The following is a 26,534-nucleotide window of genomic DNA, read 5'->3' as shown; positions in this document are numbered from 1 at the left end:
AGTCCATGAAATGCTTTACTTTTTGAGAAAACGGTAAAACAATATAAATTCTCGTTACGAGAATTACGGATTTGTTATAAACACATGTCATGACACGGCGAAACGCGCGAAAACAGGAGTGGGTTTTCCCGTTATTTTCTCCCGACTCCGATGTCCGATTGAGCCTAAATTTCTACAGGATTGTTGGACTTGGACAATACTGTTTACCGAAAGTGTATAATGGCTTTAAAGGTTACCCAAACCGTTTAACTACAAAATGAGTAATGCCAACTTTAATTTGAAATGATAGAACGGTTTACTGAGCTTCAAGCTAAACATGCTGAGATGGTTAAAGTGGTTGAGGATCAGAGACAACTCATTAGCAAGCTGGAGAAAGATCTACTCAGTGTGAACTCGTTGTCCACCATGTACCTCAGAGGAGAGGGAGAGGTAGGTTAAACTCATCTGTTATTGTCCACACATTTGTATCTATTCTCAGTGGCTGTTCGGCTGTCAGTAAAAAATTGAGAGTGCTCTGAAAATTGTTCAGTTTGTAATAAACTGTCCGCTGAAGCCAGTCTAAAAATATTTAGCGGATATACACTTCATTCGACGTGAAGTGGTTAAGATTTTGATTTCCCTGACTCTATACACTCACTCTCTTACAATCAGGATTCAGAACCATTACAATCAGGATTCAGAACCATTTTACTGTATGTGTTTGATTTATGTGTTTGACATTCAGTCAGACAGTTATATGAGAACTATAGATGGTGTACAAAACCATGCAATATGATCTGAGAAGAGGTTTTTCTACTATTGTGACAATAATGCTTACCCATCCTATGATGCTGGTCACTCCTCAATTTACACAGCAAACATTGTCAGAGTGGATATTTGTATTCAATAGTGAGTGCCCACTCTAGTTCTTACATATAACTCTATGGATTCAGTTCAGTCTCAAATCAGAAAATAAGTCAAACCCTTAAAGGCAGTGGACACTTGGTAATTACTCAAAATAATTATTAGCATAAAACTTTACTTCGTAACGAGTAATGGGGAGAGTTTGGTAGTATAAAACATTGTGGGAAACAGTTCCCTCTGAAGTAATGTAGTTTTTGAGAAAGAAGCAAATTTCCACGAATTTGATTTTGAGACCTCAGGTTTAGCGTTTGAGGTCTCGAAATCGAGCATCTGAAAGCGCACAAGTTCGTGTGCAGGGTGTTTTTTCTGTCATTATCTCGCAACTTCGACGACCGATTGAGCTCAAATTTTCACAGGTTTGTTATTTTATGCTTATGTTGAGATACACCAACTGTGAAGACTAGTCTTTGGTAAGGTAAGGTAAGGTTCATTTTATTTGCAACCACATACGGTTGGATTCATTATAAAAAAAATACTAAACTTACAAAATACATCACAAAACTATTAAAATCATTAAACTATGTATTTACAAAATAAAGGTACAAAAAGTAAATGAAAAATATCAAAGAATGACCAGTAAAAATATTACAATATATAGTAAGAGAGATTAACAGCAATAAATTTAAAACAATAGAAAGGGAAAAAATAAAAAAAATTCTTAAAACATGTACTTAACAATTACCAATAGTGTCCAGTGTCTGAAAAAGTTCCAGTTGTATGAACACACACACACAAAAGGCTGTGAGGAAAGGTGCTTCATTTTACTAACCCATAGTACATTAATGTGCTGGTTTGTTTGTGTCTTCAGGGGCAAGCAACTCCATCTACTACTGAGGCTGGATTTGCTGCAGATGCTGTCAGAGAAACATCAACGTTAAGTAAGTTTGCTCCTCTTTATAATGACATCATTTCTTATTACAATCGACCATCAAATGATATTAAGTCTTTATTATCTCAGTTCTGAAGTTGTAACAATGTCATGTGTGTTTTGTTTGCAGCCAAATCATCATCAAGTGAAGGTAGCCAGGGAGCAGCTGAGTCGTTACTGCCCATTGTTTCCAGTCAGAGAGAACGATTTAGACTTCGCAATCAAGAATTGGAATTGGTAATATCAAGACTAGAGTATTTTATGCTTAGTGTGGATTGTATGTGTACATGTATCCCTGCTTTGTGGATTTATTTTGTCCTTACACAATGATGTAAATGGCTATAAGTGTGTGATATTTCTTGAAGATCTTTTCCTAGTTTATTCATACCTTCATTAGAATCTGAGTTCATTCATAAACTTTTGTATCATTTTGTTTTAGGAGAATCGTCAACATCAACAGCAAGTGACTGTTCTTAAAGAAGAGGCAGACAAACTACGATCTGATAATGTCAAACTTTATGAGAAGATTCGTTTTCTTCAGAGTTATAAGAACAATAAGGTTTGTGCATAATTGATTGGATGGGTGAGGATTTGTAAATGTTGCCTTAAAAGTCCATATGACAAAAGCTGTTGAATGAAATGAAAATATTCCTGCTATTTGTACCCAGATGGTACCACCTGTTTAAAGGGAGGAATAGGTTTTGGGAAGAAACATAACTTGTCATGGTTTTTCCTTTTTTATTTCACTATTTTGTTTCTTGTTAGGCATTATGATGTGAAATTTATTCAAAATTCTGAACGAAAGATTCCAGTCACCTAAACTTGCATTTTGTGGTTGATATACATTTTATGCATTTTCCTTTTATGTGATAATGTGGCTTTTGGATTGATGTTTTCCCAGGAAAACAACCAGATTGTGATTAAGTTTACTCAGGTGTGCCAGTTTCTTCCTTGTCTTTATCCTATTTTCTTGTCTTATATCATATTGTTTACTGCATTATGTTATACTTTTATATCATTTGTCTTTTGTATGATTAAATGATTTCCCCACTGAACAGTGTTATTTGATTTGATTTGTAGACTCTGTTTAGTGCTGTGAAACCATCTTTAGGTGTAAGAGCATTTTATAAATGTAGTTATTGTATTGTATTGTACATGTGAAGTTACTGAGTTCTCAGTATTACTGAGCAGACATGAATTCTTGTTCCTCATCTTTGTATATTAATATTATACTTAAACCTAATTTGTTTTTACCTGTGAAGTTAATAACTGGAATGCAAATTTACTTAGCAGCCATGAATGTTGTTCCTCTTTAGGGTTCTAGTGGTGTTGATGATACAGAGAGTCGATATTCTACTCAGTACGAACAACGTCTAGATCCATTCAACTCATTCAGCAGGAAAGAAAAACAACGCAAATACATGAATCTCAGTCCGTTTGATAAAGCAACACTCAGCATGGTAGGTCATTCAAATCATCCTTATGGACACATTTAACAAAACAGTTTGCAGTTTAGCTGTTGAATCAAAATCCTATTACTAGGACCATAGGCTGTCACTACCAGACGAGTATGAATTTAGGGGCCTTTTCCCGCTGCGTTTATATAGTTTTTATGACAGTTTTGTTTATGGAGATAGAGTTAACACTGAAAGGAAGCTTTAAGAGATTATGTTATCTAGTTGTGATGTCACATCTTTCTTGCTTCTACTACATTCTTTGAATGCTTCAAATAAAGAGATTAATGTTATACAGAGAAAAGTGTCTTATAAACATTGAGGTATCTGTAACATTGGACATTTATATCAAATATCAGATCAATATTAAAGTGTATATTTTTTATTTCAGGGGCGTCTGGTATTAGCCAATAAGATTGCTCGTATGATAGCCTTCCTGTACGTTATGATTCTCCATATGTTAGTATTCTTGGTGTTATATAAGATGGCATACACATCAGCTTGTAAGAGAGACTCAGCTACAGAATGTTTTGCAAAGTAAGTATATACTCAAACACAATGAGTAGGTTACTTATTCAGAATTTGCTCATAAGGAGCAACGATTCAAATTCTTATTACTATGATTGCTTTTAAGAAACTTTTAATTAGAGGGGTTTGTGAAATCCCATTGAAAGATGTACTCTCTTGAAGACGACTAGCACCTACACAGCAATATGCTGAGTTGTGGGACTACTTTGTGTTCTTGTTGAGAAATAGTAACTCTTGAGATATTCTATAATAGACCTCTCTAGATAATGTATAACTTTCAGTTATTAATCTTGTAAAATCTTGAGTAATTTTGCTTCATTTCTTTTCAGGTTTCAGGAACATATGCATCATTTCCATCCTGGAGAGAAAGATGATGTTGGATTACTAAACCATGGATAGCATCAAACATCTTGAGCTTATCTTAAACAGACTTTTCTTCTATAAACTTATTGTATTGATAAGTACATTCATTGTCAAGGGCTGGGTACAGGGGGTCTTTGATGACACATAAAAATATATTTTTAAAATGGCTAGTTTAGTTGAAATTAAAAGTATTATTTCTTCAAGTAATGTGGTTGTCTTTGTAAAATGGGACTGTTTTCTTTAGTCATTAATTAGTAGAAATGAATGAATGACACTAAAAAATTTGACTATTGTAAAAATAAGGAAGTTGTCTTCTGAAGTAATAGGAACTGAAGTTTACTGATGCAAGAGGTGACAAGGTGTATTTGCAGTCCCTTTTGAAAACATTTTTTTATGTACATTTTTCTATTTGAACACTTTTTGAGGGGATGATGAAGACAGGGCTTATTTGATCGTTTCTCATCTAAATGAAATATTAGATTTTTTGGGAATAGTTGAAACAGGTTTTCAGCAGAGTACATCACTGTTAAGGCAAATTCTTTGAGATACATTTATTGTCCAGAAACAATTCTCTTTCTGAAGATGACTTTAAATTAGTTTCTAATATTTTTGCTTTAAAGGTGAATTTTATTTTCCCCTTTAACTTTTCCCCCTCTTAACGTTTACAGTCTGTGGGTATCAAATTTTGTTTAAAATGTTACTTTAAAAATAAATTCCTTGTGTACAGTAAGAAACAAAACGTAAATCGCTTGCATGAAGTAACTGCATGTAAGTAAAGCATGAAGAGCCTTTTGATTAGCAAATCTTAGTTTATATTTCATCTATCAGTTTGTATGAAGCAATTAATCAAGCAATCTTAGTATTGGATGGAGTGATATGTTACTGGAGTATTAATTGCTAATGACTTGTTCAGTTTTATGATTCAGTTTGTTGGTTATAAAACAATCCTAGTCCAAAATGCTTGTGTACAGTATATATAGTGCTGAGGTAATTATCAATTGTTGCACTTTAATGACTATCTTGTATACATGTATTTGGTTTGTGGTAACACCATGTGTGTATCTACTTCCCAGTTAGAGTTTGTTCTTAGAGAACTGTCTTGCTATATTCTACTGCCGCGGAGTAGATAATCGGGGGTTCGGGAGACTTCTCAGTTCTGAAAAGAACTATCCTGCTTTTTACTATTAACTATGACTATCTTGTTATATATCTGTGTGAGCTTCCATAGCAACTACTATATCAGATGCAATGAAGGAAACAACTTCAACCAAGGTTAATATATGTACATGTATACAGTCCAGCACAGCATAAACAAAGAATGCATCAGTGCTGTAGTGTGACAAAAAGCCCATACTAACCAACGCGGTTACCCAACACTTTTTTTCTGTATACAGTATACATGATAATATACACGTACACGTTACATGTTCATGATAATTTTGACTCATTTTACTTAAAGGAACACGTTGCCTTGGATCGGACGAGTTGGTCTATAAAAAGCGGTTGAAACCGTTTGTTATGAAATACATATGGTTGGAAAGATGTTTTAAAAGTAGAATATAATGATCCACACAAGTATCACTCAAAATTGCACGGTTTTCATTTTACGTCGCGAACTAACACGGTCGGCCATTTATGGGAGTCAAAAACTTGACTCCCATAAATGGCCGAACTTGACTCCCATAAATGGCCGACCGTGTTAGTCGACGAGGTAAAAAGAAAACCATGCAATTTTGAGGCATATTTGTGTAGGTCATTGTATTCTGCTTTTACAACATCTTTCTAACCATATCGATTTTATAAAAAACGGTTACAGAACGCTTTTCAAAGACCAACTCGACCGATCCAAAGCAACGTGTTCCTTTAATGTCCAAGTAGCCTGGTCCAGTCAGCTGAATTTACAAAGTCCAATTAAAGGGTTATATATTAGAAACAAACTATTTAAAAAATTGCAATTGAACTTAAATGTATCTCATTAAAACACTCATTTATCACACACATATTTAGCAGTTTGATATGGTTTATTGTTACTTTGGGGGGTTTGCTTATGTCATTTGGATCACCTTCTCTTCCACTGGTTGTGATTTATTAAGTTTGAGTGATACATGTACATTACTGGCTTAGTCAATTTACGATTTGACAGAGAAATCAAATCCTACTGCTCTATAGAGTCCTATTCCATAAGTGGCTAATTTTACAGTTCTTTTAATACAATTGTTTTCCCTGGAGTTATGGAAAACTATCAAAATCAAATATTGTTTTTGAATTGCCAGAATGTTTAGTATAGATAAAATCCTTTTCCTTTTTTGGCCCGTTGCATTCATTACAGAAGCTGAAATAAGAATTATTTGTTGTTTTTGGTTTATGAGGAATATCTACATGTACCGTACACCTGTCTAAGTTAACGTGGAAATACAAGTGGGTCACATAGTGAAATATTAGGGGGAATTGTGCCTTTTAAGATACAAGCATTTAATATGTCACACAGTCAGAGCATGTTATTACATGTATGACGATATTTGGCTATAGGGCCATTGCAGATTTGAATTTTGAAAAATTATAGGTAGAATAGGCCCACAGGCAATTTCCAAAATAGCTGCAATTGTTTTATTTGTTATTCTACCTACAAATAGTTGTCTCAAAGCATACTCTTTGCCAAATTCCTTGTTTGTATCATAGAGTATCCTTACCCTATTTTTGTATCATCAAAAAGGCACAGAGTCTCGTCACTAGTATGTCTTGCTATAATAACAACACAGACTGATATTTGCTTAAATGCATTAAACCAAAATTTAATTTAAGTAACAACTAACATTACCTTTCAAACTTTGTTGATAATAAATAACATGCATAGAGAAAGAAATATTGGATAACGGGGACAACTATTACGATTAAAACTTATTTACAGGAAACACTTTCACAACATTGGTTCAAGACCAGTAAAACTGTCTAGGGATTCTATGCTGAACAACACTTTTCATATCGGGTTAAACCTTGAACCATCGATTATCTGTTCACTCAAACATGTGATGACAAAATCTTCTAAAACACATCAACATGTCTCACATTTTGTAAACAATTTTGTTTACGTCTTTAAGTATCTCAAATGATTTGTCTAAAGCTGCATTAATTTTTGTACAAAAAAAACTTAAATGAATTCGGTTGGAGAGAAAGTTGAAACATTCATTTATTTATTGTTATGGTTTGGAATTCCTCCCAAATTAAGCAAACTAAAGTTTGGATGAGAATAATGTTTAGGTTTACACAGTCACTATTTTACAGGTTAGACTTCTTCAAACTAACTTATAATATTAACAATTAAACAGGAACACAAACCTACTGAACTACTTACTGTTTGTACAAAATCATGTAAAATGTGCATACTATTTCAAAAATAACAATTCCAATATCAACGAGATGACCAAGAAATCATGCAGAGAGTAAAACGCTCCTAAAACGCACTCACTGTTGAAGTATGACTGGGCTGTGTAGCGCTTCTAGATTCATGTGAACAGCGCCCTCAATGTTACCAGGTGTGGATTCTCATTACTTGATGTGGGAACTTGCTCTATCAACTGTAAATAATCAGAAAACACATGTTAGCTTTTTATCACTACTACTACTTTCAAAGATTTAACTCAACACCTCTTACATTGGGTGTTTCACTTGACACAAGGGCATGCCTTGAATGTTAATTTGTATTGGAACTTTGCAATGGGCTCCACAGCAGTTGCTATGGGTGCAATGGGGTATTTGAAGGACTGCAAGGGAGTTGGTGGAAGTGAGACAGTCTTATTGAAGTACAAGGGATCACTTGATTCTATGGGCTTTGATGCTTTATGAGGCTTATACAGTAATAATCTTGGCGATTATCTGGGGTTACAAAATTGATATTTGACTAAAGTAGGAAGAATATTACGTATCTAAAATTGAATCATATTGACCCCTTGCGGCCACCATGATGGTGGGCAATAGTTTTACATGTTAACGCCGCATCGCCTAAAATGTGCACTTTCACTGAATAGTGTACAGTGACATTGCCCACCAGTATGGCGCATCCAAGATTATGCTGGTGATGACGTCGGGTGAGGTCAATACATGTCGAGTATTAAATAAATGAAACTGTGCGTACTTGTTTGCATTGATCAAAGAGTTCATCCAGACGGTATACTTCAGCATCAGCTTTATGCCAGTTTTCTTCCAACACTCGAACCTGAAAAAGGGAAAAAAATACCAAGGAAATACAGTTAAATAAGTGTAGCAACTTTCTTCCTTGCTGTTGAAAGAACAAGGATACACTGTACAATGTACATGTAGGTTCTGTTGCAAAACATAAGAGTTGCAATTTACTAGTGCAGCTGCTACATGGTTAATTGTCAGAATCTTACATCAATCATGGAGGAAGATGAGGAAGAAAATCTTCCTCATGCATCAGTGTATCGTGCAAGGCTTTGTTGAATACACTACTTGATTTCCTTCCATATCACAACACTTCAATATGTGTACAGTATAGAATTGTAGCATGTTTGGCAAAGCTTTTTATAACCCAGATCTAGTTTTGCCTAGTTTGGATGGATTCAATAATTTCCAGCAACACCATTCAGTGATGCTTGAAAATGGAACCAGATACAGTACATATAAAAACTGCGTACAGAATAAAGACTGATTAGCTAAGCAATAATTGACAAGCACTCCAATGTAAACCTTTAAGGTGCGATCATGAATTCTTCTACTCACATGTCTTGTTGCTCTGGTGTTCAGTGCCTCATAGTGATCTCTACGCTCAATCAAACGAAGTCGGATTTTCTCCATCTGTCAAACCAAGTATTCAAATAAAGTAACGTACACTCATGTCTCCATCCAAGTCTGTTCATGCATTTCAGATTATAAAACAAATTTTAAATATACAGGATGTCTGCAAAGAAGGCACTAGATGAGACTACAACACATCTGTACTGAATGTAATAAAATAAATAAATAAATAAAAATACGTAGGTGCAACTTGATAAAGCAGACCACAAAGTACATACCCTCTTGATATTTTGCGTTTTCATTTATTACTATAAACAAATTTGAGTAATTTGATGACAACTTACATCTTTCTTAAGGCCGATGTTTTCTTTGATGAGTTTGCTATTAGGAACTGTTTCCTGTGGTAGTACTTTCCCACATTCTGCTCCTTCACTGCTGGATTGAGAAGAGCCAGTTAAAATGGAGTCAAGCTGTTCTTGTAATAGGGCCTTCTCCCTGTGGGCAAGTCTGAGAGTGCCGTTAAGCTTGACGGATTCACTTTGAAGCTTCTGTTAAATAGAGGAAAAGGATACAACAAATCTTGTAAGAACTCTTAAAATAAAACAAACTTGTGCAATAAAAAATTTAAAAATTTATTAAAAGAAAGCAATGAAATTAGTTAGGAAAGATGTTCTTTTTCATATTGCAACCCATTTCCAGACACATGTATTTGTTATTCAGTGTATCTAGAATCATCTTTCACCATTCTAGATTGCAAATTATTTGCCTGAGTCGTTTCTTTCCTCTATTTCCCTCTATGCACTTCTAAGATCTTACCTCAATAGTTGACTTCGTTATTCAGTGCATCTAGAATCAGCTTTCACCATTCTAGATTGCAAATTATTTGCCCGAGTCGTTTCTTTCCTCTATTTCCCTCTATGTACTTCTAAGATCTTACCTCAATAGTTGACTTCGTTATTCAGTGTATCTAGAATCAGCTTTCACCATTCTAGATTGCAAATTATTTGCCCGAGTTGTTTCTTTCCTCTATTTCCCTCTATGTACTTCTAAGATCTTACCTCAATAGTTGACTTCGTTATTCAGTGTATCTAGAATCAGCTTTCACCATTCTAGATTGCAAATTATTTGCCTGAGTCGTTTCTTTCCTCTATTTCCCTCTATGTGCTTCTAAGATCTTACCTCAATAATTGACTTCTGATCGGAGAATCTTCCGAGGTTATCAGCCATTTCTTGTAGACGTTGTTGCGAATATTGTAGAGCCTGCTGGAACTCACTCAGTGATGTCTTACCATTAGACACTTCTTGTCTTAGTCGTCTCTCTTGCATCTCAGATTCACGAAGCTGCTCACGGATGAGGCATACCTCATGGTCATGCTTCTTCTTAGCTTTAAGAAGCTCAGAATTCAACTCGGTCCTGTTTCAAGAAAAGGTTGAACTTGGATATAGCTGTATGATAATAATGTGCATTTTTCAAACAAGAATACCAGAAAAGAAAACTGACTGATTTGCCTTTTTTTAAATGACAAGTTTTGGACATGCCTTTTCATTAAAGGCAGTGGACACTATTGGCAATTACTCAAAATAATTATTAGCATAAAACCTTACTTGGTACAAGTGATGGGGAGAGGTTGATAGTATTAAACTTTGTGAGAAACGGCTCCCTCTGAAGTAACAAAGTTTTTGAGAAAGAAGTAATTTTCCAAGAATTTGATTTCGAGACCTCAAGTTTAGAATTTGAGGTCTCGAAATCAAGCATCTGAAAGCACACAACTTCGTGTGACAAGGGTGTTTTTTTTCTTTCATAGTTATCTCGCAACTCCAACGACCAATCGAGCTCAAATTTTCACAGGTTTGTTATTTTATGCATTTGTTGAGATACACCAAGTGAGAAGACTGGTCTTTGACAATTACCAATAGTGTCCAGTGTCTTTAAATAGGAATCGATATCTGCCAAAATTGATTAAAAAAAACAAAAAAGTTAAGTTAATGCATCTCATATGACTGAAAAAGATTTGCATTGCTACATGAAAGATAAAACTGATAAGATTTAAATATACATAAATAATAAAAAATTTATACAAAGACAGAATTGTTCTTCAATGTAACATCCTACCGAGTTATCTTTAAAAGTTAGCTTTGCACGGTCGGTTCGTTTTAATGATCACTATAAAACAAACATCTACACGTGATACTGGAGATTAAGATCTACAGAAGGACAATGTTTGAACCTACTTCTCATGTTCAAGGTGTTGTGTCAATGTGCTGAGGACTCGTTTTAATGATCACTAAACAAACATCTACACGTGATACTGTAGAGATTAAGAACTACAGAAGGACAATGTTTGAACCTACTTCTCATGTTCTAGGTGCTGTGCTGAGGACTCCAAGTCCTCGATCCTCGTCATCAATAATTGCAACAACTTTCCAAATTGCTCCTTTACTTTATCAACCTGAACCCCCAATAGCACATTGTCATCACTACTCTGTCTTCCTTCTACTGGGGGAGAAACATCAATAGAAGCAGCATCCTGATTGGCGGATGTTTGCACTGTAGAGAATGCACTACTAGTTGATCCACCAATGGTGAGCCTCCTATCTAAGGGGCTTGGAGTACGTGATCGTTGGATGTCTTCATTGAGATGTTTGTCTGGTGGGCTTGTAGCCTCTGATTGGCTGTCTTTAGACTGGACAGCACAGAGTATGGAAGCCACTAGAGATCCAGACTTCTGCGATGGTCTGGGTTCATTTGTGGTCTTGGCGTTAGTCTTTGTGGCTTTGGGCATCGATGTTTGATGAGTGTCTTTGGTCTGATCGACAGTAACCTTTTGAAGAAATAACACATATAATTCTTAAAGGAAAGCATTTCAAACATTGTCCTAGAACCAGTAGATCAAAATAAGTGCTATATGAGCTCTCTCAAAAAGTTGTGGAGGAACCATATGTGAGCTCCATCTATTTTGGACCTCTAATTATTTGGGACCTTTAACTATTTAGGACGTCCACCTAACAATGAAACAGATGTACAAGTTTAATTTGATGATAAAATCTGATACAATACAATGGTAAAGAAGAAGAGTCTGGTACCCATACCTCTTGGTGACCAGCATTGATATTGAGGTAAGAGTAGATGTTCTGCATTCTAGAGACCAGACTAGCTAATCCTTCTCCAGCTTCTCTCATCTCAGTTACTTGATTGATAATCATCCAGTGAGCATGGGCTTTAGTATTATCCAATTCACTCTGGTAAACCTGTAGCTTCTCACTGAATACACAAAGAGATTAGATTGTAAATATTATAGTAAAGTTTCACAAAAGGTTCACTTTGTATCAAATTGATAATCATCCAGTGAGCATGGGCTTTAGTATTATCCAACTTACTCTGATAAACCTGTAGCTTCTCACTGAATACACAAAGAGATTAGGTTGTAAATATTAGGTTAAACATTATCAACAACTAGAATCTTTATACCTTGGTATTACAAACTGTGAAGTTTGATTGGTCGAGAACCAATCTAGTGATGTGCAACAAAAACGCATATACCACGGCTAAAGATGCACGCTACGCGTAATGCACAGCTCGGCGGGTAACATGAAAAGTGATGTGCACCGGTGTACATCACCTTGATCGTTCCCAGTGTTATTCGATTTCCAGCGCTGTGTACGAAACACCCTTGGGTTCGATGAAACAGTCAGGAATTGTTTCTTGTACCTCTGCTTATTAAACAATAAATACTCCGTAATAATGTTTGAAGATAACAACAGAACTTCGAGAAGAGGAATATTAATGTTACCAAGGTTTAACAAAACAAGTGCTGCACACTGTGATTGGGGTCCATAGGTTTGTACACCCTCAGGGGAAAATGGCACATTCGGCTTCGCCTCGGGTGCCATTTTTCCCCTCGAGTGTACAAAACACCATGGACCCCGTCACAGCGTACAACAATTGTATAATGTAAACCTGTAGCTTCTCACTATAAGCACAAAGAGATCGGTTTGTTAATAAAATATATGGTAAACTTTCACATTGGAATCAAGGCCAGGAATCAACAATTACAATTGGAAACATGTAGTTATTTCTGACTGTATACGTACAGAGATTAGAAGCTTAATAAAAGGGATAGTGAATATATCAAACCAGAAACATGAAAGTAACATTATTATTGATAATCACAGTCAATTGAGTGCCCTGTTTACCTGAGATTTTCAGCAGCACTTTTCCATTTTGAGTTAGTCTCCTCAGCATTGTATAGCGCCACCTTGAGACGAGATAGTTCCAATGTTTCAATCTTGAGCTGCTCTTCAGTCTCATGAGCTGATTCAACCAATGCTCCTCTTTCTTCCTCTAGAAACTCAATGTTCTCCTTAAATTGCTTGCGGAGAGTCTGTAAAGGGGAAACAAGTTTCGATCTTATTTAACATGTTTATTAACCTTTTCAAATTTATCTGTAAAGATGGAGTCTTGTTCCAAAATCAGGCCAGGAATTTCATCTTTGAAAGGAAAACAAAAGAATAAAAATAAAATAGTAATTAAATAAATAAAAAATAAAATAAAATAATCCACCTCAAAACAAGCGGACGTCCCAAGAACATACTCACTTTAGAGACATAATAATAAAAAGAGGGCTTTTTAGAATATTATACACAAATCCACTGGCATCAAGCAACTCTTCAAACACTTCTGACTTACTATGCAAAGACACAACATAATAACAACTTTAAAGAAACAGCCAAGAGGAAAAGATGAACTAACCTGAATTTGACCTGTAAGTCTCTTAGACTCAGCCTTTGCCTCTCTGGTTGATTCTAGTTCAGTCTTTAAGGATTCTACCTCCTTCATTACTCTCTGCAACATTTCTTCAGATATCTCATTCTTAGACTCCAGGGCAGAGATTTGGCTCTTGCTACTGCTGAGCTCATGCGTTAAGACACTCACTTCTGCTGAGAGTCTTGTGTTCTCTAGGGTAAGATTGTGGATTTCCGTTTCATATTTAGAGCGTGATTCTTTCATACTGGTCATTGTATCTTGCCACTGTTTGCCTTGAACAGCGAGGGCAGCCTCCATGGTAGTCTCGTCCAAGAAGTGACTCACACTCTGTTTCTGGAGGTTGTCATATCTGACTTTTAGGGATGTAAAGTCATCTTTGAAACCAAACAACTCTGAAGATTAAAGAATGAAATGGAAAAGAGTTACATGACAAGTAGAGTAAATGGTCACAGTAAATGAAATACTTGTTTTCTTTCTAATTTATTCTAAAACAGGCATGTGAGTGGACCATTAAAAAAACCCAGAGAAAATACATCCATGTAAGAATGATAATGGGAGCAGAGTTAATAAGTCCTCACATGCAGTTGACTTATATGAATCTTCAAGTTGACTTTGACTACATTGTCCTGATAATGGTAACAGAGTACTTACCAAGTTTTGTTGCATGAAGCTCTACGTTAACCTCTGCCATGGCCAGTGAGTTTGTATCTAGATCCTTCATCAGTTTTCCTTGAACCTCCAGAGCATCTTTCTCAGCCTTGATGGTGTCTTCTAACTCAGTTTGAAGTTGTTGCTGCTGTTCCTTAGATGTAGCCAGCTGTAGTTTCAACTCCTTATTCTCATCGTTGGTTTCCTTCATTTGATTAACCATCTCAGAATGCTGATGCACACAAATATATAACTAGTTAAATCTAATAATAAAATAATATCTTATAAAAACAGTCAATCACTATGATAACAGATCAGAGAATTCGATTAGATCAATAAATGATTGGATAAATGATTGGATCAGAGAATTGAAATGATTGGATCAGAGAATTGGATTTGACAAATGAATGGATCAGAGAATTGTACCCAACTTAGTCAGTCTGCTAAGAATTGTGTTTGTATTCAATGACTTTGATAACTGGAAGAGGTTGTTGATGTTAGGGTAATTATTTTATGACAATGAATGTACCATAATACCTGCATTTCAAGTTGATCTTTCTTCTCCATTGTTCTTGTAAATAAAGCATTTACCAGACTGTAGGCCTCTTCAATACATCCAAACTGTGCCTGGACAAATGCAAATGGATTATAAGTGTTAACAGTAAACCATTGTGAACCATGCAAGAATGCATGACAAAGGATCTCAGATGGGCTATATCTGATACTCCATGAACAGAAAAACTGGAGCAGGATTAATGTGAGTCGGCAGCAATGACAGCACCCTCTACATTATCAGAATCAGAACCAACTTATCAGAATCAGGACTGTACTATAATATTGGGGACTCATTCATCACAATAAGTACTGTCATGACTGTAGTGATTGTGATGAGGGAACTTAACTCAGATGGTGTTGTGTATCTTACCTGTACCTTAGGTGCTTTAGTCTAGTGTATCTTTGAGGTCTCTTTATCAGAATCAGGACTAATTGATTAGAATCAGGACTAATTGATTAGAATCGGGACCAAGTTTATTACAGTCAGGTATCGTGTATCTTACATGTACCTCCGCTGCTTTGTCTAGTGTAACTTTCAGGTCTCTGTAAGCCTGAACCTCTATCTGGAGTTCTGTAACGGTGGCCAAAGCTCTCTTATAATGAGGTTCATAATTGTCAGGTATTGTGTATCTTACCTGTACCTCCGCTGCTTTGTCTAGTGTATCTTTCAGGTCTCTATAAGCCTGAACCTCTATATGGAGTTCTGTAACGGTGGCCAAAGCTCTCTTATAATGAGGTTCATAATTGCTCTGTTCATGGAGGGAACGGAGTTCAGAAATCTGGAAATTCAAGACATACAAAGTGATTAATGTACAGTGCATATACCGATTCGCATTAGCTGTGAGTAGGGTAGAGTAATAATAATAACAATATGTTATAGTTTCTATGCGCTTAGAGTAGAATGAACTGAGTTCAGACAACCTGTAAAATGAATCAAGTTATACTCAACCAAGATCAATGTAAGGTAAATAGAGCTCATACAATTAAGTGGTGGAAGAACAGTGGATTGAAGAGTTACCTCTTGCTGGTGCTGTTTATATGAACTCCTTAGATCTTGTTGTAGATTGAGAATTTCTCTTCTGTACTGATCTTTAAGATTGGCTTTATCTTGATGTGCTGCTGTCAACTCTGATGATTTCTGGAAATACAAGAGTACCCAGATTGCTCCAAGGTTATTGAGTTACAATAAAATAGAAATGCGACAGATTTAGACTTTAGCCTGGTGTTTTTCAGATTTCAAAACAATGACTGATACATTCTACTATACTTGTAGACACTTGTGTCTTTGAGCAAGACACTTTACCATTGCTTCTTCCTTCGGATGGGACGTAAAGCTGTTGATCCCATGTGTTGTGTAACGCATGTAAAATAACCCAGTGCACTTATCGGAAAGAGAAGGGGTTCGCCCTGGTGTTCCTGGCTGTGGCTGCTAAATGCGCCGTAGCACCTTGTAAACCCTTATACGGTGCTAAACAGTTGGGTCTCAGAATCCGTCACTGCAATAACCTATCTTTCTAAAAGTTTGTATATACTCAGTGTCTTGAGTACCTTGTTTGGTAGATACGTGTGCTAGTATACAAATATTGACTGCTTCGAGTGCTATGGTTAAAACTATGACTCCCGAGGTGATCCCTGTAGCGTTCTATTTTCCCGAGGCGAAGCCGAGGGAAAATAGAACGCTCCGGGGATCACCGACATGGCAAACCGACGGCCGTCGTCTAGCAAAACTAAGACATGTCATGTGACGCGCTCTAAACCAATGAGCAGGCAGAATACTTGCAAGGGGTGTTATAAATAAGACTATGATTCCTCTCCAATGACTGTGCATGTTGTCTAGTTGGTCTAGTGTCTTACTAATGTCTTACCTGGTCTAAGGTTTCTTGAAGGAAGCCAATCTGGTTCATCTGTTCACCAATTTGACTCAATAGTCCTTCATCTCTATCCTTCCTTGAAGACACCTGCGGAGATAATCACAGTTTACATGACAACATTGTATTGTAATTACATTTCTAAAATTAAAGCAAATATTTCATTGGGTTTGACTGATGAGAAAATTGAGAATCTTCACTGAGCCATTAAACAAACATCATGGAATCAGAGATAAAATGAATTTCACAAAACCAGTCACTGGCTCAGTCTTTGGAACAGTGAAGTGCTCACACACATAGAACCAAGAAGTGAGTTAATAACCTAGTTCAGTAAAAATTTTAAATTAGCTGAATTGGTGTTTATCTTTCCTCACACATATTGTACATCATTTTGTTTAAAACAAATTGAAGATAGATTCACTTGACTGACATGTACAGTAGAGCCAATAACTTCTTTCGTACAAGAAGTAAAACAAACTTATCTGTTCTTGGTTTTACTCCCCATGTATACATACACCATGATATGATGAAGTTAAGTTAAATTAACAAGGATGGGGGAAATGCCTCCAGGTCTATTCACTATTACTGGTACTATACACACGTAGTTATATCCATGGTGGATGCCAAGTAAATGAAATCCAGAAACATGAAATTGTAAAGTAAGTTATGAAAGTACTTTATTACAAACCTTTGTCTTACGCTGAACTTCCTCCTGATGTACAGGCAGTTCTTTCCCGACAACCTTCTCCCTCTGTTCTAGATGTTCCTTCTTACTTACTTCCTCCTTCTGTTCAAGAAGTCTCTTTGCCACGTCTAGCTGGCTGTGTAAGTCAGCCTGGTTAGCTTTAAGGTTGTGAAGCTCACAGCGTAGTAGCTCATTACTGATTGAAGCTGATTCCATGTGGCTTAGAAGGCTGGCTTGATCAAGCTGACTTGGGCTCTCTGCGTCCAGTCTGACATAATATAAGGAAACACAAGAATCTCAGTGACACCACAAATTAGTAATGAGCAATTCAAGCCGAAAAACAGAGCTTTGTAGTCAAATGCACTTTTTTTCTCCGAAAGTATCAGCCAGACTTATATCTAATGAAACTTATACAGGCAACAATGCAAATCTGAAATTGACTCTTGTTGTGATATTCCTTAAGTGATCTGCATTTTGTTTTTCAAGAATAGTGGATGCAAATTTGTTCATGTACAAGTGCCTTGGGTGTGAATACTTACCTAAATGCTGGAACTACAATGGGTGATGTAAGTGTCCCTGCTACATTGAGTGTTACTGGTGTAATAGCTGTACCCACTTCTTTCATACAGTATGGAGTAGTACCACATTGTGTATCGGTGAGGTAGACTGGAGACATTCCACACTGAACATCAGCTGTCACGAGAGGGCTAGTGCCAACAGACATCTCTGCAATCTTAATAGGAGTGGTACCAATGCAGGAATCAGTGATTGGTGTTGGGTCTGTGGCTAGACCAATCTCAGCTAACTTGACTGGAGTGGTTCCAAAGTTGGCATCTATGGATTTCACTGGGGTGGTACCAAAGTTAGCATCATTGGACTTCACTGGGGTGGTCCCGATGCATGAGTCAATTGTTTGTGCGGGGTCTGTGCCTAGACCAATCTCAGCTGATTTCACTGGGGTGGTACCAAAGTTAGCATCATTGGACTTCACTGGGGTGGTCCCGATGCATGAGTCAATTGTTTGTGCGGGGTCTGTGCCTAGACCAATCTCAGCTGATTTCACTGGGGTGGTACCAAAGTTAGCATCATTGGATTTCACTGGAGTGGTCCCGATGCATGAGTCAATTGTTTGTGCGGGGTCTGTGCCTAGACCAATCTCAGCTGATTTCACTGGGGTGGTACCAAAGTTAGCATCATTGGATTTCACTGGGGTGGTCCCGATGCATGAGTCAATTGTTTGTGCGGGGTCTGTGCCTAGACCAATCTCAGCTGATTTCACTGGGGTGGTTCCAAAGTTGGCATCAATGGATTTCACTGGGGTGGTACCAAAGTTGGCATCGTTGGATTCCACTGGAGTGGTTCCCGTACATGAATCTGCTACTAAAGTTTGGTCTATGCCTAGACCAATCTCAGCTGACTTGATTGGAGTTGTACCAGGGTCCATAGATCTAGCAGGTGTCACTTCAGTGTTCCTCTCCACATTACCACTGCCTAAGCATTCTTGACTAGCCATCGTTGGTGTGTACAGTGAAAAGTCACTCACTCCCATGGGTGTTGAATCGATGTTCAATATTTCAGTTGAATCTCTAGTGGGTGTGTCAAATACACATGTGGCTCTGTGTGGAATATCGTCAGAACTGTCTTCAAACCCAAGAGCAATGCTCCATAATTGCTCAGTAGATGGTGTTGCAATAATGGAAGAAGAGTCACTTTCAATCATGTTCTTACAGACAGGCAAAATTGTAACTGCTGCCTGAGAAATAAAAAAATATAGATTTAAATTTAGTCCCTTCAATTATTTCTCCTCTTTTAGATCAGTTTTTGTTTAATGCTGAAGTAAGGCACTGCATTTATTGGCATTTGACATAAATCCTGTGCCACAAACTTGCACCATTGAAGGACACTACAGCTAGACCCTTTTGCAACAGTGACAAAGTAGTGACAGTATCAACATGTACCACCTTAAGAGTAATTATAAATATAAATAGTAAACTTGCGGGTACAACCATGGGTAAAATCTCTTGAAGGAGTGGTGGCTTAGAAAAGAGCCGGTTTGGTCTTGACGTTTCGAACAGTATACTCTGCTAGTCTTCAGGAGAATGCTCGTCTTCTCCTGAAGACGAGCAGAGTATACTGTTTGAATCTATCTGGCTTCATAATCAATTGAATGGTTTGACTGTGCAGTATACAAGACAAAAGAAAACCCTCAACTACCTACCTGTTCTTCATCAATCAACTCTATCATTGCAGCTTCAAGTGTACTTTCAACCAGGTTGGCAGCAGCGTAAGCCAGTTGATTGTCCCCGTCAGTTGGGATAGAACTCTCTGGTGCGTTGTACATCTAAAATTGAGCATAATTCATTGATAAAACTAAATGTTCGATGTTAGGTATGAGGATAACTTTAGCTATAGGCCCCTCTCAGGTAAACACATCAATAATTAAAACCTAAAAAAATGCTGTCTAAATTTGAATTTACTTGAATTTAGCGCAAACATATTATCAACATTTCAGTGTGCAGATAAAAGTAACATACATTTTCTGAATAAAAGCTTCTTACAATGTACACATTCTCCATGTACATGGTTGAAAGGAATCTGGAGATGCTAACCTTGTGTGTAGTTTGAGACACATTGGTAATTTCGTTCAGTAAAACTTCATTAAGAAGAGATTCAGCTGCCTCGGTTACACTCTGGATTCTTAGTTTACTGCCAGAGCTTGATGAAGATGTACCCAAAGAAGGACCTCGGATCTTCCTGTCAAGATAGTACAATACAACTTAAGTTTAAGGAGGTTATGATGTATGTAGCAGTAACAGCTTTTTCTACAAGAAATGGATACTAAAATCAGAAATGTCACTTTTAAAGAAATTGGGGCAGGTGTGTTTAAGGCTCTCTGTGAAAAATTCTTCAGCTGGAAAAAGCATCTACACCAGACACAGTGACAGTAATATATTTGCTGGGATACTAATTACCTTTTGTATTTTTCGCTTTGCTTTTTCTTGTTGGATGACTTTGAACCCCTTGGAGTACAGTCTTCCATGGGTGTCCATATCTTCTGAATGGACTTCCCTGAGAGGGAAATGCCATGATGTAACTTGGTTGTAGTTAGGTCTTGGTTGAGACGTGAGAGGGGTTTCCTTGCTGGGGTTACAGGATTCAAAGACTTCCCTGGTGTCTTGGTCTGGGAAGAAAAGACAAGAAAGATGAAAAATGATGAGCCTTTCTAGGGGTTAAAGGTTAACACAAACATTCTGCTTTTAAAAAATTCATTGATTCCTAATTTATGTGAACTTTTTCTAAGAATTATTGGTACACAAAAACAAAATACTCGGGCCAAAACAACAAAGATGCTCCCATGGCTGCTTTGCCTACACTTTTAAATTCGACAATAATGGGGATGTGCAACTATTAATAATAATATTTGGTTCTTATATAGCGCTTTATAGCCCCTAAGGGGCGTATCGAAGTGCACAGTAGTTTTTCCTGCAGGGTGTGATTTGAAGTACAGAGACCTTTTCCTTTAATAAAGCACCATATGTAATGGTTTACAAGATGCTGTGGCGCAATATGCAGAAACAACGGGGCAGACCCCTTCTCTTTTTTATACAAAGTGCACTGCCACTGGGTTCTTTTCTGTGGGCAAGTTATCGGTACACAAACACGGCACCAAGGGCTTTACGTCCCATCCGAAGGTTGAAGCAATGGTTTTAGTGTCTTGCTTATAAATGGACACAGGTTTCACGACTGAATAATCATATATATTGACCCGGGTGAGAGGTTTAAATAAGCTAGGAAACCCTAGAAAGGAATCAATAAATTAAACACAGACTGAACTGATCAATCATGGGAAATTTCCTGGGCTTAGCTAATTACCTCTGCACCGACATTCTCCTTGTCCACTAGCTGATGTCGTCCTGGTGTTGCAAACATGATGGGGTTTCCAAGTGTCCTGCAATTATAAAACAAATAAATGGTTGATGTGTGTTAAAAACAAATTCTTCAGGTTGACTTCGCAACATTTGCCGTGTCTTTGTAAGCATTGGAAACAAATTCGGAACGTTCACAAATTATTCCCAACCTCCTTACGAGATCGGTCAGTTTAGAAACTGGTTTCTAAATTTCAGGGAATGTTGCGAAGACGTCGTTTGCAGCGATTTTCGTATGCTTTTCGTGGACAAAATTAACGCGAAATTAAAATATTCATCTTGCAAGAACATTCGCCACTCTGTGAGAGCAGCAATACGAAGCGCTTCCTAAATTTCAGCGAATGTTGTGAAGACGGTAATTCACCATCGAGTTTCGTAAGCATTGGTAAAAAGCCATTGGTATTGGTGGTAAAGCTTGCGTGTTATGGTTTATGCTTAATAAGAGATATTCGTAAGGAGAGGTTTACATAAAATTATAAGGACGACCGAGAACATTAATTTTTTAACTATCAAATCGCAACTTTTGGGCGAATTCATCGCCAATTTCAAATATTCATATTAGCAAGAATTTTCACCCAAGTTGTGAGAGTAGCATTAACCAGCATGACCAGTGGAGCCTTACGCGTTTCTAAGTTTTGTTGGTCAAGGCAGGGAGAGAGGAGACACTTTCAACTTTGCTTGGCAATGTATCACAACTGAACTACAAAATGTAGACCCAGTAACTGGGGCGCTGTATTCCTTTTTCGAAATTTTGACATTTTCTACACTGGGGGGGGGGGGGGGGGTGCTGTATTCCTTCTTCAAAATTTTGGAAAATGTCAAAATTTTGAAAAAGGAATACAGCGCCCCAGTTACTGGGTCCCCTATATCACAACAATGTATCTGTGTTTACATCGCGCACTACACATAGTCATAGACGGTCGCACTATAAATAGTAATACCGACAACTCACGACCCCTCACGACAACAAATTTTAAATGCACTTTATTTTAACAGAACAGTTGAACATAAGTCAACCGTTAAATATAATATGTCGTGAGTTGTCGGTATTTAGTGCGACCCCACGTAGAGGTTAAAAATAAATTAAAGACTTGCCAGGTAGGGAAAACAGTACTTCTAGAAACTATCGTAGCGTCATACTTTATCGACCGTCATATGTTTTCGGTCCTCAAATTTGATTCCCGTTTACCGCAAGATTGTGCAAGCTGCACCAGTGACAGAAGCTATGCAGTTTACTCACAGTCTGCATTTTCATCAGGCTTAATCATGCTGAGAAAAAAGTTTCCTGTCGATGGTTATGCTCAAAAGTTAAAAAATGATTGATTTTTGGTACTAATCACTAGTGCATTATAATGCCAACATTCAAATGAGTCAAAGAAACATCATCCAACCTCGAAGGTTCAAAACAAAATTTTACTATCTGCTAGATTGAGTTTCATTCTGCTTTAGTCACTAGATGGATCACGTGAGGTGGTTACTATTTGGGATTCTATGGTGTGCCAATGTGGGGAAAATATTAAAATATTTTAAGTGAAAAATGACAATTTTTTATATTTTTGATTTACTGCATACTGTAATAAATTCGGATAAGCGTAATAAATATTAAGTCTACATTAAAGAAAACATATGACGTTGCTCCAATGTCGTGCATGCATTAAAGCACTGTTAATGGCGGACTGTCTCTCGCAACGTAAAACCAAAACTTTAAAAATTTCAACACACCATGAAGTGTAAGTGTTATTGTTAAAAAATTGGAAGATGATTTGAAAAAAAAACACATTTAGTTTTTTGATTGTGAACAATTTTCCTGTTATCCTACTGAAAACACATCACATGAGTGTGACACCAGGATATATTATTAATTATATCCTGGTGTCATGTGTTTTCAGTAGGATAACAGGAAAATTGTTCACAATCAAAAACTAAATATTTGCGTATGCATGCACGACATTGGAGCAACGTAATATGTTTTCACACCTTTCATTGGTTGGTATTTTATTGAATATTCAGAAGCTAGTATGGCGTGCAAAATAAATCAAAAATATTATTCAATTACTACTTAACAAATTTAGTTACATTTTTGTCCTAAGGCATTAGGCCTATGGCTACTCTATTAGAATCCAGAGATATCATAAGGCATGAAAGTAAAACACCCCACCCCCCCTTGATGATGCACTCACACTTCATAACAATCCGTTTTCCCCTATTTCAGACCAGTAATGTTTGGTTTCAGGAGATAAAAAAACAATCTATGATATTTTCTCTTTAATGTAGTCTTAGTATTTATTACGCTTATCGGAATTTATAACAGTTATGCAGTAAATAAAAAAAAAGTATTGTTGTCATTTTCACTTAAATATTTTCCCCACATTTGCACATCATAGAATCCCAAATAGTAACCACCTCACGTGATCCATCTAGTGACTAAAGCAGAATGTAACTCAATCTAGCAGATAGTAATTTTGTTTTGAACTTTCGAGGTTGGATGATGTTTCTTTGACTCATTTGAATGTTGGCATATAATGCAAAAGTGATTAGTACCAAAAATCAATCATTTTATAAATGTTTGAGCATAACCAACGACAGGAAACTTTTTTCTCAGCATGATTAAGCCTGATGAAAATACAGACCGTGAGTAAACTGCATAGCTTCTGTCACCGGTGCAGCTTGCACAATTTCGCGGTAAACGGGAAGCAAAGTTGGGGACCGAAAACATATGAGGGTCGATAACGTATGACGCTACGATACCCGTGAGCGGGGAGCCTCATTTTATTATATTTTCTAGAAGTAGGGAAAACAGGACGTCCTACGATATATTTTATACTTTCCCTTACAAATAATACATCAAAGTACTAACGCTATCGTCTATCTGTGTGGAGACAGACATGGCCTTTTTGATTCAGTGAGTTTTTGGAGACGACACTCGAAAGCGTCGTTCGTTGTGTACAAACTACAATAATAATACAATTAAAATAAGGCAATCCAAATATTTCACATCACCCGTATACCTTAGAAAATCATGTAGTCTCCTCTGTTGTTTGATTCCGATTCCTCTACCATCAAATGTTGACTACATGCATAATCCCTTACCAGCAATCATGTTGAATTTAATCATCAAATGTATCAAACCAAGACAAAATCGGTGACCGACCCTTCACAATTTCAGCAGTTGTACAAAATAATGAATTCGAATTTAGCGCTATGATCACATGAGGGCGCTGTTGTCAGTTTACCACAGAGCAAAAAGTATCATGGATGGCTGACACACTCGACGGACGATCCCACTTAGAGTAGACTCGATTCAATTTTAGTTTATTTAAACAAACTGTTAATAATCAAAATAAAAACCCTAAGACTGAAAAATGAAGGAATTTGGTTTACAAATAAAATACATGAGCGAACAAGACAAACAGGAATGGTGAAAAAAAAAAAAAACGTGGGTTGAAATGTGTGAAAAGTTCCCGTATTTTATTTACTTTCGTTTAGTTTTTCTTTTTCTGTGTGGAAGGGGGGAGGGGGGGGGGGGGGGGGGACTGGCACTGAATGTGTTAAGCGTATAACGGCGCAAGGATTTGCTACGGATCAAAAGTAGCCTATTTATACCCATACAGGTTTCGGTCCCACTAGCCGTGAAATGAGGAAGCTCCTGATCATAGCTGATCTAAGGCACTAATTAAACTACATCTTGGGCTTTGGCCGTAAATTACACACGGAGGCCAATGATCTCTGCAAAGGTTCCCTAAATTGGTTTCCAATGGAAGTACATTATTTTTTACAAAATGAAAATGTCCTTGCCCGCTCATACAAGTTGAAATCATAGGCTTCGCTTAGGCTTCGGCTCCGTCAGTACCATTTTGGTAGAGCCATGTAGAGCCCTGCATGACTTCGAATCTAAGGTAAACGGTAGCCTAGTGAGCCAGTGTGGGCATGCAGGAGCCAGTGTGGCAGGAGATTTTGTCCCCAACGGCGAAAACTTAGCGCCCTCATTTGAATCGTTCTGCTTTAGCGGCCGGCAGTATCCGATTTGACATCTAGAGCTATGGCTACGTCTGTTACCAAGGGCGTTGCTATGGACCTCCTATACATCAATGCATGATGACGCAGACATCTATCCATAGCCGTAGCTGTAGCCACATATTCGGACACGTCCTAACTTTCCCATGCATGGGCCATGAGGACAGTCGAGTCTTCGTTGGACAGATTTCTCTGGGACACCGGAGGTTCTGCCCCCACCCCTCCCCCAACTTATACGGACGGCGAACTGAGCACAAACTTCTTCTGTTGAATCAGCCTTATCCAGCAGCCCATGTTAATGTGGGAAACTAGAATTTCCGAAGACATATCTCCCTATTATAAATGACACCGAGCCCAAACCTTGGTTTAAAAAAAGAGGCCGTGCTTCTTAGCGCTCATAATGGAACCGTCACTCGACGCTCAAGGCGCTTCAACATTAGTATTTTACTGCTAGGTGGGACTACGTTTGAATTATGAGACCTATTCCTTTTACATAACACCATGTAATGGTTTACAAGGTGATGTGAAGAAATATGCTGCTAATCACACCAGGAACATTTGGGCGAACATCTCCCTTAATACTGCCCATCCGAAGGACGAAGCAGCGTCTAGCATGGACACAAGTGTCACGACATGGACTTGAACCCATACTCTCTGCTCATCAAAAATACCAGAGCTTGAGTCGGGTGCTCTTTTCTGGGGGAAAAAAGACCAATCGTGAAGGCAACGCGTATCATTGAGTACAACGTCTAGCATGACCAAGCCAAATTTCAACACCTGCCCAAGATCGCCGTAGTTGGAAGAAACTTGTAGTCGCCTGCCTTTCTATAGTTAGTTAGTGACAAAACTTAAAGGCAGTGCAGTGGACACTATTGGTAATTACTTCAAAAAAATATTAGCATAAAACCTTTCTTGGTGATGAGTAATAGGCAGAGGTTGATGGTATAAAACATTTTGAGAAACGGCTCCCTCTGAAGTGCCATAGATTTTGAGAAAGAAGTAATTTTCCATGAATTTGATTTCGAGACCTCAGCAGATTTAGAACTTGAGGTCTCGAAATCAACCATCTACACGCACACAACTTCGTGTCAAGGGTGTTTTTATTTTATTGTTATCTCGCCACTTCGATGACCGATTGAGCTCAAATTTTCACAGGTTAGTTATTTTGTCCATATGTTGAGATACACCAACTGTGAAGGCTAGTC

The 26,534-nt window shown here is 37.4% G+C and overlaps 2 protein-coding genes across 2 annotated transcripts; one reads left to right on the top strand and one right to left on the bottom strand.

The window, feature by feature from the left end:
- Positions 1-282: 282 nt before the first annotated feature.
- LOC139938112 (protein CASP-like) lies at positions 283-4,152 on the top strand. Its single transcript, XM_071933489.1, has 7 exons — positions 283-429; positions 1,712-1,781; positions 1,902-2,008; positions 2,211-2,330; positions 3,088-3,231; positions 3,617-3,762; positions 4,083-4,152. Exons 1-7 carry the CDS (start codon positions 283-285, stop codon positions 4,150-4,152), a joined length of 804 nt encoding a protein of 267 aa, XP_071789590.1.
- A 1,676-nt stretch (positions 4,153-5,828) lies between these two features.
- Positions 5,829-24,489, bottom strand: LOC139938631 (uncharacterized). Its single transcript, XM_071934229.1, has 21 exons — positions 24,324-24,489; positions 21,263-21,338; positions 20,362-20,570; positions 19,999-20,143; positions 19,608-19,730; positions 17,929-19,142; positions 17,393-17,657; positions 16,702-16,794; positions 15,855-15,974; positions 15,472-15,615; positions 14,819-14,908; positions 14,285-14,513; positions 13,619-14,025; positions 13,063-13,250; positions 11,959-12,130; positions 11,221-11,690; positions 10,048-10,282; positions 9,213-9,416; positions 8,854-8,928; positions 8,249-8,329; positions 5,829-7,691 (listed from the first exon to the last, which is right to left on the bottom strand). Exons 2-21 carry the CDS (start codon positions 21,317-21,319, stop codon positions 7,620-7,622), a joined length of 4,593 nt encoding a protein of 1,530 aa, XP_071790330.1. The 5' UTR covers positions 21,320-21,338; positions 24,324-24,489; the 3' UTR covers positions 5,829-7,619.
- Between the last annotated feature and the right edge of the window lie 2,045 nt (positions 24,490-26,534).

Source organism: Asterias amurensis, chromosome 6 (assembly GCF_032118995.1).
Source record: "Asterias amurensis chromosome 6, ASM3211899v1".
NCBI lineage: Eukaryota > Metazoa > Echinodermata > Asteroidea > Forcipulatida > Asteriidae > Asterias > Asterias amurensis.
The sequence above is the reverse complement of the archived record's forward strand: the minus strand, read 5'-3'. Positions and strand labels throughout refer to the sequence as shown.